This window comes from Carassius auratus, chromosome 27 (genome assembly GCF_003368295.1).
Source record: "Carassius auratus strain Wakin chromosome 27, ASM336829v1, whole genome shotgun sequence".
Taxonomy (NCBI): Eukaryota; Metazoa; Chordata; class Actinopteri; order Cypriniformes; family Cyprinidae; genus Carassius; species Carassius auratus.
In genome coordinates, this window is record NC_039269.1 from 28,788,514 (window position 1) to 28,799,568 (window position 11,055).

Below are 11,055 nucleotides of genomic sequence, written 5' to 3' on the forward strand. Positions count from 1 at the left end.
GCGGATCTTTTGTGAAGTCATTGTTTATGTTCGTCACGTTGCATCATGGGAATCGTGTGGCAGGAAACACCGCTAGATACCTGTAATTTGATTGTTTTGCACGTTTGGAGGAGGATTTAGAGAAGAGGATGGTTCACTCTTGCTGTGTGGTCGATTGTACGGTTAGTTGGGGGCCTGATAAAAAGTTTTTTCGAATTCCCTCCGAAAAGGATAGCGAAAAATGAAAGAAATGGTTGCGTGCAATTAGGCGATTGAACCTGGACGTTCCGAAGAAAGCCTGCAGCTTCTGAACGAGTTTGTGAGGCACATTTTGTTCATGGTAAGTCTTAGTGACTATGTATTTATAGAAGATTGAATAAAAATAAATAATACTGAGTCAAATCAACCGAGTCATATGTTTTCGCTTTCTGATTCAGGTGTCCCAAACCGCAATCCACAGCACCCAGACTATGTTCCTCACATCATTCTGTAGCTGTGCTTTGCTGCAAGCCTCACTAGTACATGCAGCATTTGTAAGTCCTATCCTGACAGCTGCTTCTACTTTAAACATTAAAGCTGCTACACGACTGCATGTTTCTCCAAGACTGGATCTGAAAGAAGGAGAAATGTGTAAGCTGTGATATACAATTTTTCACCATTAGTACAGACGCCATTGAAAGTCTCACACTGAAAACAATTGAATTGGTACAACAGTCACTACATTTTCAGTAAATAAGAACACTGATCAATGAAGACTTACCCGGATTTGCAGTCGCAGTGAGCAGTGATTATTTCGCCGTTCTCTTTGTCGAACACCCACGGTAGATGCAAATCATGCTGTGACTCTGCTTGGCCAGGTCTAACCTCTGCTTTTAGCACGATCACTGCTTTCTGCTTGGCAGAAAAGACTGGCCCAACTTTTCAAGAAACAAAATAATCATAGGCCTTCAGACTTTTGAAAGCCTTTAATCTTTCATGAGTAAAGGGTCCAGGGGTTTCTATTAAATAAGAATAAATGTCTCCCCAGCAGATTCGTGGCCAAGACACGGGCGAGTCGGACCAACGTTTTTTGTCATCCCAGATCTCATATGGGCTTTGAATAGCTTCGATTTTGTCACCAATACAAATTTTGAGCTTCTCTCCAAACCTCCTCCGGTCTTCAGATGTTAAAGTGCTTATATATTGAGGATTTTGCCCGCTAAAGGCCCGTTCACACCAAGCACGATAACTATAAAGATAACGATAAAGATATAGTTCTAAAAATCGTTCTCAATATTAAAGAATAGCAGAGTCCACACCATAACTATAACGATAAAGAAACGATATCGTTGGAATCACTTTCAGAACGATTTTTCCACCTGATGAACGATAAAACATTGCCAACCAATCAGAATCAATCCTGCTGTAATGAGCTCGAGAATTTAAAGCAGCAGACGTGCCGCGTCCGCTTCAAATACACAGACAATATCGTTCGCTGGTGTGGACGCTAATATCGTTATCTTTATAGTTATCTTTATAGTTATCGTGCTTGGTGTGAACGGGCCTTAACTCACTTGAAAGTGCTCGTTGCGTCTTTACAGCCTGCCATACTGTTTGTTTTGTTGCCACACAACCACTCGCGTATGCGTTCAAAGATGTCATCAAAGATCCTCCTATTGGGCTGTAGTAATTTGGAGATATGGCTAGGTAAATCTGGGTATCATCAGCATATCTGTGATAGGCAATTTGGTTCTTTCTCATTATTTGACTTAGTGGAAGCATACACAGGCTAAACAAGAGCGGTGCAAGAATTGACCCTTGTGGCACTCCACATGTCATGGACGTCCACTTAGACTTATGCTCTAATAGACTCACATAATAGCCTCTCCCTTCTAAGTATGACCTGAACCATTTGAGTACCATCCCAGAAAGCCCAACCCAGTTTTCCAGTCTCTGTAGAAGTATGTTATGATCGATAGTACTAGGGTTATTATTACTAGGCTTATTATACATGTGCATTGAAGTTTTAAAATGTATCTAATTTCTAATTCTACTTGTATTGAATTAAATGTTTTGGATACCAGCATTAAATTATTGTTTTTATTATTATTTTACTGACTCAAAGTTGGCACTGTGCATGTAAAATGCCCCAAGTAGGCTAACAGGTTTTATTTATGGGAGAAAAAAGGTCTGTCTACTGGCGCCAAATAAGACTATCTTTGCATAACTCTTTTTCATTTCTTACAATAACGAATGGAAATCGTTAGGTTAGATACATTTGAGTAGGCTTGTTTTGTTAAAAATCCATAGCTGTAATGCTTCGGTAATGCTCCACACAGCTGTAATGCTCCACACAGCTCACGCTGAAAAGCGACGCAGTGCCTTACTCGGAGACTGGCCCATTCTCTCTTACACGGCTGCTTCGCTAGCATCATCGGATGCCTATCAGAATCCGGGAGTTAAGACCGCAGTTTGAGCCAGTGGCTTGAATTGATATGGCTCAGGCCCTGGCCCTGTGTCCTCAGACACCTCGACATCCTCCACTTCAGGTGAAGGTGGGGGAGAAAAGTCCTCTACTTCAAATGAACGCTCTGTAGCAAAACTACTTGCGTCACTAGAGTCACTCTCCATTTTAGCGACTCTAACAGCAGCTGTCAATTAATCTTTCACTGAGGGTCTCAGGTTCATGCCCCACCGGCTCAGCCCTGCCCTTGGTTTGTCCCCTCTATCTCCGCTGTGCTCTGCCCACTTTTCAGCATTTTTCAAATATTGCCAGTGGGTGGAGTCAGGCTCTGACCAGGGGTTTAGTTACCCCTTAAAGCCTTATCTCTTGTCAAAAGGCCCGACACGACCGCAGACTTTGATGAACACTGCTGGCAGCAGCGACGTCTGTGTCTGTATCATTCTTATCAATGAGTGCATAACCTCGTATCTCCCCGCTCCCAAGTCATAAAAATCTCGTATCTCAGATTAAACATGATTTTGTCCCACCCTCTTTGTTTTTTGATGATGGAAGCATAAAGAAGACAACAGCAGCTGCCAAGTGTAAAAGAACCATCAGCATGTATCATTGATGGCATGGATCTTCTTCAAATGCTCAATGATTCAGCCTTTCAAACGTTCAATGACCTGGGTGAGTGTGTCTGGAAAAAGATCGCAATTTTAATGGGAAAGGAAGGTCACAGCTGTGTCGTTATAGTTTTTGATAGATATTACCACCAACATTCAATCAAAGATCTTGAAAGACAAAGAAGAGGCACCAAGATGGGCATCCTAGCACCAACCTGGATGAGCCGAGGTGTCAGCAGCAAATCTACCCCCAACAGAAGATGGCTTCCAGCAACATGTGCTGAGAGCCGTGTACCAAACAGTAGTGTGGCGTCACAGCCACCTGGCCAAACCTCTTCTCTGGAACCCAGTTGGTAGAGGATGGAGGCTCAGAGAAGGTGGCTGCATTTAATCTGTGATGTTCCAGAAGGCACCAGCACCTAAAGGAGTTAGAGACCTCACCCACCTCTACTGTAAAGATGGAAACTGCACCGATGCCACCAAATGCCAGTGTCTTTCTGTGGGCTTGACCTGCACAGGGTTTTGCTCTTGCCCTGACTGTCCAAATATGACCCACTTTGTCACTGGTGACAATGTGGATGAGTGGTGTGTTGCAGTTGTAACATCATGGGGGGTTGACCCCAAAATGTTTCAAGAGGGTCTGGCTGCAGGCTTTCACTTGTACTCTCAGACTTGCACACTCAGACATTTGCACTTCCGCTAGTGACATCACTTGCAGTCTTTATTTTTTTTTTTGTTAATTTTTTTTTTTACTTTTCGTTTGAATTTCCCAACATTTTATAAAGCCAGGTTGTGAAGACAAGAAAAAAGAAACTAAATTACAATGTCACTTGCAATTGCTACTTGAACTCTCCGCTACCTGTGACATCACTTGCAATCAACACAAATCGTGCATGTTGCCAATGGAGACAAGACGCTGTGGTGGTGATTAAATTATTAAAACTAATTTAGTACTATAACGTACAGGGTCCTGCAAGAAAAAGACAAGATCGGCAAATCCATGGCCAGAACACCAGAATATGAACATTTGCATAAAGTCTCTAGCTAAGCATAGAAAAAAAAACACTTAACATGGCTTAATATATTAAGATGCTATTAAAATATCAAATTAAATGTACAGTTCATTAATATAAGGAATATGTATATAGTATTTTCCTCACATACCGCAAAATGTGGCATAATGGACATAGATGAGAAAGGCCAAACTCATGCTTCTCTACTTTATTAAAATACATAACTAATATGTACAGGCAAGCATGTGAGCCCAGAATAAACGAAACACGCAAAGTTTCACATTAAGCATTTTTCCATATAGAATAAACTGTCTACAACTTGTTTATATCACTGTCTTTGTCCATTAACCTACATTATGTGTTTTATTTATAATGATTTTCTATAGGAGGAAAACGTTTAATGTACAATTTAACGCACTGCGTTCTGTACTCGTCTGCTTGCCTGTACGGAGTTGATCCTTTAAAATCACTTAATGCATAATGCCCGTTCATATTTGCTGGTCTGTATATACTTAGAGTCAACAACAAGACATATAGGCTGGCCTAGGCCTACTAAATTGTCTTTATCATCTTAGTCTGTTATTAGGCCACATTAAGCGTTATTGTATGGGAGGACAAAGTTTGCACATTGTGTTCATAGCCATCTGCTTGACTTGCAGTACATTGAATAATAACTATATATCGAATTTGATCTTTTAATTGAACTTAATGTGTCTGAATACATTATGCCATATTAAGTGTTAGTTTTTTTCTACAGGAGGAAAACGCTTAACGAAAGACTTTGTGCATTGCGTTCATATTCTGCTGTTCTGTGGCCAAGGTCTGTGCTTGTCTTTTTCTTGCAGGACCCTGTACGTTATAGTACTAAATTAGTTTTAATCGTTTAATCACAACCACAGCGTCTCGTCTCCATTGGCAACATGCACGATTTGTGTTGATTGCAAGTGAAGTCACAGGTAGCGGAGAGTGCAAGTAGCGATTGCAATTGACATTGTAATTTAGTTTATTTTTTCTTGTCTTTGCCACATGGCAACTGTTATAAAATGTTGGGAAATTCAAACAAAAAGTTATCAATAAATAGAACAAAATAAAAAATAAAGACTTCAAGTGGCCTTGCTAGCAGAAGCAGTGTCTGAGAGTGCAAGTGCAAGTCTGCAGCCAGACCCTTCTCCAACGGTTCCCAAAAGCAGTTGATGTTCCAAATGGTTGCTGCTAGAAAATAAACTAAACAGCCTGAGAAGACAGGGCTCATTTCCCCAAAGAGTGTTTGTTTCTTTAGTTAGATTGCCATTTGTTTTATTTAAGACAGTAATTTAAGTTGTATTGTGTGAAGTTAAGTGTCATGATTCTGCCTTCATGTCCCGACTTTTCTCTAGTCTTGAGGCAGGATCATGACAGACCCGTGTTTTGTGTACAAGCACATGGCCTTGTCTTTGGGCCATGTGCTTGTGTTGTCTCATTCCCTTGCCCCGCCCCCCTTGTTATCCTAGTCGTGTCGTGATTGTCCTATCTGTAACACCTGCCGTGTCTTGATTAGTTCCCCTATTTAGATCTCCTAGTGTGCTCTGTCTTTCGTCGGTTCATTGTTCTACTTATGTGTTCCTACATGTCATTGTCCTGAGATACCTTGTCCTAGAAACCCCTCGAAGAAGTCTTTGTCTTGCAGTGAGTGTTTGTTAGTATTTAGTGTTCAGAGTCTTTGTTTACCTTGTTTATTGTGTTTTGTGGAATTCTTTTAGTGTTCACCCTAGCCCTTGTTTTCCCCCTCGTGGGTTTTGTTTTTCCCCTTTTTGTATAATAAATCTTGTGTTCAGTACATCCTGTCTGCATCTGAGTTCGTCCCAAACCCATCCTCACAACAGAATGAACCGACCAAATAGGAACTCAGCAGACAGGATGTCCCCCACTCCTCAATCCCAATTGGAGTTCCGCCAACAGTGTTGGATATCGTCCCCCGCCGAGAAGAAAAGGGTTGCCCTGCCATACTCGCCTGAGAACGAGTGGGTTCTCTACAATTATGCCCGGCTGTGGGAGAAGTTCTCCCAGGAGGCGCCGCAGGGTACCCCCCAGAGGTCCCCACCTACCCAGCTGCCGGCGATCCCGGAGGGTCGTGTCCTGGCCGTGGCAACCCTGGGGGATCAGTTACGTCCCTCCCAAGATCCTGAGGTACCTCCCACTACCTTAAGTCTCCCCAACAAGCGAGGGAGACGGCTTTCATGGGAGTCAGCTTCAGAGTCTTCGGCGTCCGAGGCTGCCCTGCCCGAGACCAAACTCCCCCAACCCGCCTCTGACCCAGCTGTAGCCTCTGCACCGCGCCCGAGGAGGAAGAGGAGGAAGAAGGGGCCTGCCGGTCCTGTGACCCTGTCTCCTCCCGTGCCAGCAGCGGAGAGAGCTGGCGTGCCCGAGCCAGCAGCGGTGAGCGCTGGCGTGCCCGAGCCAGCAGCGGTGAGCGCTGGCGTGCCCGAGCCAGCAGCGGTGAGCGCTGGCGTGCCCGAGCCAGCAGCGGTGAGCGCTGGCGTGCCCGAGCCAGCAGCGGTGAGCGCTGGCGTGCCCGAGCCAGCAGCGGTGAGCGCTGGCGTGCCCGAGCCAGCAGCGGTGAGCGCTGGCGTGCCCGAGCCAGCAGCGGTGAGCGCTGGCGTGCCCGAGCCAGCAGCGGTGAGCGCTGGCGTGCCCGAGCCAGCAGCGGTGAGCGTGCCCGAGCCAGCAGCGGTGAGCGTGCCCGAGCCAGCAGCGGTGAGCGTGCCCGAGCCAGCAGCGGTGAGCGTGCCCGAGCCAGCAGCGGAGAGCGTGCCCGAGCCAGCAGCGGTGAGCGTGCCCGAGCCAGCAGCGGTGAGCGTGCCCGAGCCAGCAGCGGTGAGCGTGCCCGAGCCAGCAGCGGTGAGCGTGCCCGAGCCAGCAGCGGTGAGCGTGCCCGAGCCAGCAGCGGTGAGCGTGCCCGAGCCAGCAGCGGTGAGCGTGCCCGAGCCAGCAGCGGTGAGCGTGCCCGAGCCAGCAGCGGTGAGCGTGCCCGAGCCAGCAGCGGAGAGCGCTGGCGTGCCCGAGCCAGCAGTCACGAGGGCGGAGGAGAGAGCCGCGGCCGACTCTGCAGCCAAGGCTTTACTACAATCGGTCTCATCTCGCAAGGAGATGCCCATTGTAATAGCTGTAAAGTCTTTTTCTGATTATTTGTCCCGTCTTGTTCAGATTTTAGAAGTCCCCGTCAGTCCTGTCTCGTCCCCGGACCCTGTCCCCAGAAATCCCGAGTGTCCTGTCGTTGCCTCCCCGTGTCCCGTAGATGTCGTCTCCCCGTGTCCCGTAGATGTCGTCTCCCCGTGTCCCGTAGATGTTGTCCCCCCGTGTCCCGTAGATGTTGTCCCCCCGTGTCCAGTAGATGTTGTCCCCCCGTGTCCAGTAGATGTTGTCCCCCCGTGTCCAGTAGATGTTGTCCCCCCGTGTCCAGTAGATGTTGTCCCCCCGCGTCCCGTGTCTGCTCCTGTCATGTCCCCTGTCAGTTGTCCCGAGACCCCTCCCCGTCCCTCACCACCCAGACCTGCCCGTACCCCCCGTCGTCAGCCTTCGTCCTGTCCTCCTAAGATTCCTACCCCACCCACCCACCCTGGTCTGTCCCCCATGAACTTTGTGGTCCCGCCCCCTCCCCTTCCCTGTTTGTTTTTTTTGATTTGTCACCCTAACCCCGTCATTGTCTATTCATGTTTGCCTTTGTTATTATTTGTCATGTCTTGTTGGTTTTTGTCTCTGTCCCAGTCAGTCTTGTCCCGCGTTTGATGTTCCCTTGGGGAGCGTCTGGAAGCCGCTCCTTAAGGGAGGGGTTCTGTCATGATTCTGCCTTCATGTCCCGACTTTTCTCTAGTCTTGAGGCAGGATCATGACAGACCCGTGTTTTGTGTACAAGCACATGGCCTTGTCTTTGGGCCATGTGCTTGTGTTGTCTCATTCCCTTGCCCCGCCCCCCTTGTTATCCTAGTCGTGTCGTGATTGTCCTATCTGTAACACCTGCCGTGTCTTGATTAGTTCCCCTATTTAGATCTCCTAGTGTGCTCTGTCTTTCGTCGGTTCATTGTTCTACTTATGTGTTCCTACATGTCATTGTCCTGAGATACCTTGTCCTAGAAACCCCTCGAAGAAGTCTTTGTCTTGCAGTGAGTGTTTGTTAGTATTTAGTGTTCAGAGTCTTTGTTTACCTTGTTTATTGTGTTTTGTGGAATTCTTTTAGTGTTCACCCTAGCCCTTGTTTTCCCCCTCGTGGGTTTTGTTTTTCCCCTTTTTGTATAATAAATCTTGTGTTCAGTACATCCTGTCTGCATCTGAGTTCGTCCCAAACCCATCCTCACAACATTAAGTTATAGTTTTATTAAAAAGTTCATTAAGTTAAAACTCCTGGTCTCCTGTTTGTGCTATGGTAAGGTGTTATCTTTCGATTTCAATCTTTGTTTCCATATAGTACAAGGTGCCATATTAAATATTTTTTGATGTCTCTTATATTTGAATTTCTCAACATTCTTCTCACCACTGATAATGAATGGGTTTGGACTCAATTATGTCAGTGTTCCATTTTCATTCATTTTGGACACATCATACATTGAGTGACAGAACACTTCTCTTTTATCATATATTTACATATTTGGTATTGCTGGATTCAGCACAACCCCACCTTTCCAACAAGCCATCATATGTGTTTCTATGATAATGCCAGGCAAAGCAAGCACAAAGTAAATGAAAACATTCTGCATAGATATTAAATTTGTGCATGTCCGCTTATTTTAGATATGTGTTTACATGTGTCTATTTATTCCATACATCAAGATATTCACATCCAGTCTTTTCTAGTAGTTAAATCAACTTCCTGACTACAAACATGTCAAGTTTCAAAGCTCTCAGAGCTTGTGTGATTGATCTGCATTAGTTTATATGCCTTAACTCCCATACGGACAGGCTATATTTTAGTCCTTTATTGGTTTTGTGGTGTATAACAATATCTGTTAATTTAACAGTCTTAGCAGTAAAATATTTTTAGCCAAGAATCCATTTCATATATGGGAGACCTTAGAGATGAGGAAAAACATTGTTGGGTTTAGTTCTACCTCCGGTAGGGGTATCTCGAAAATTCAGGGGCATTGTCACTAGCCTACTATCCTAAAGTCTATAAGGGCCTGTGGTGTCTGGTGGAGAACAGATTTAGTATCCATTAATAACCACAATACAGCTTTGGGTTTGGCCTGTTCTCATCCTTGTTTCCTTCTTGCTATCTGTATCCAAAAGAGTGGGTGAATTATGTTCTTGAGTGAGGACAAGCTAATATTTTATCTAATATTTTATCTCCCTTTGGCCAAATCTGGCCTTTCTACATAAGGTGCTTAATCTACACGCCTACACTGAGCCTTTGTGACTCAACTGTTTCTGTGTTTTGATGAGAAAAATGCTAGTTGACCAGCTTCGAAACAGCATGTGTCATAGACCTGAGCTCATATTACTTTGGTTATGCATAAATAAACTAACTTTAAAAAAAAAAAAAAGTTCTCATTGCTCAGAAATTTATTGAAGCTGCCAAAAAAAAGGCTTATGACAGACATAACACTTTTGTCTCTAATGTACATGAAATTCAGTATTTCTCAACCTTATTTCTGAGCTGTATTTATGATTTCATCCTTAGGAAGAATGAGGCTCCACATACAGAAGAGCACTAAGAGGATCCCGAAATCACAGTGATACAGATGTGTGAGCTCGGTGGGACATTTCACAAACTCTAATAACTGATACAAAATAAAATCTATTTTTAATAAAATGAGGTGCACCTTTGGTTTGTGATGGACTTGAAAACTGTCTGTCTACCTGTAACCACTATCTAAACTACTTTTTTTTTTTTTGGTAAAATAATAATAAACTGTCACAGTATGGGAAATTGGAACAGTTCAATCAAAGTTCAACTGTGATGGACATTTGATGGACTTGGGGATTGATTTCTGTTGTCATTTCTAATGGAGAAGATCACCTGTGTAGTTGCAATCTACATATGGAGAAGCCAAAAACATTGGTTAAAATCATTGCTTTTTTTTTTTTTTTAAATAATTGTATTGAATGTTAATATTGTGACGAAGAAAATGACCATCTGCATTAATGACCATCTTTTTGGAAAACTGATGTTGACAGACATTCTCTTTTAGATTTTTTTACTATGACATGATTATTCAAAAATGATCATTTTTAAATCATTGTCAAATAACGTGTGTTTTATGATACTGTCAGTGTATGTTTCTGAATGACAACATGTATTTGTTTGTTTTAAATCTCTGCTCTGGAGCTTTCGTTATAATATTTGCTTTACAGTGTCGCAAGCTCAGTGCAGATCATAAGCAATACTGTAAACTGTATACATATATGATTTCAGGCTTAACTGGCGATATTTTTGCCTCTCTGTGAATATATCAGAATGGAAGGTCAATACCAAGAGATACAACAGTCACTGAATCAAGAAGTGTTGTAGGAGAAGCAGTTACTGTCGGGATATCTTTGTTCATTTTCTTACAAAAATATCTTTTTTTTTTTTTTTGTATTGTAGAGCTTTTCTCATATGATTATAATCTAAAAAAAGTGCCATTTATATTATTTCCTGTTCTGTACTAATCAGACACTGTACTAAAGCATTTTACTTTGCCTTATTTAAATCAATGAGAAATCCAGAAGACTAACAGCAAATCAACTGAAATAAAGCAAGTAATTTCACATTTGTGTCATTAGCTAGATGTACCTATGTTTACAGTATTGATGTCATTATTCATTAAGAATAAGGAGTTATTAGCATCTTATTTAACAACAGATTTAGCTAAATATGCTTTAGGATTCACCACACAGAATAACCTGTCATCATCATGAATGGTCTCCATTAAAGATGTTTCTCTCTTCCAACATAGAGCACTTTTCCTGTTGCAAAGGTTAATTGTAATGGCAACAAAATATGTTCATGTTCAGTCATACATAAGTAGAGAGGTGACACTCATTCTGCAAATGATTAATAAAT

At 43.4% G+C, this 11,055-nt stretch overlaps 1 protein-coding gene across 2 annotated transcripts in view; it reads left to right on the plus strand.

Annotated features, from left to right (window-relative positions):
- dab1b (DAB adaptor protein 1b) overlaps positions 1 to 10,139 on the plus strand; it is a 37,172-nt gene extending 27,033 nt beyond the window's left edge. For both annotated transcript variants that reach the window (XM_026207036.1, XM_026207035.1), the window contains one exon: positions 9,691 to 10,139. In XM_026207036.1, the coding sequence (XP_026062821.1) occupies positions 9,691 to 9,724 (34 nt within the window). In that variant the 3' untranslated portion in view covers positions 9,725 to 10,139. The remainder of the gene's footprint in view (positions 1 to 9,690) is intronic.
- Positions 10,140 to 11,055: the final 916 nt, after the last annotated feature.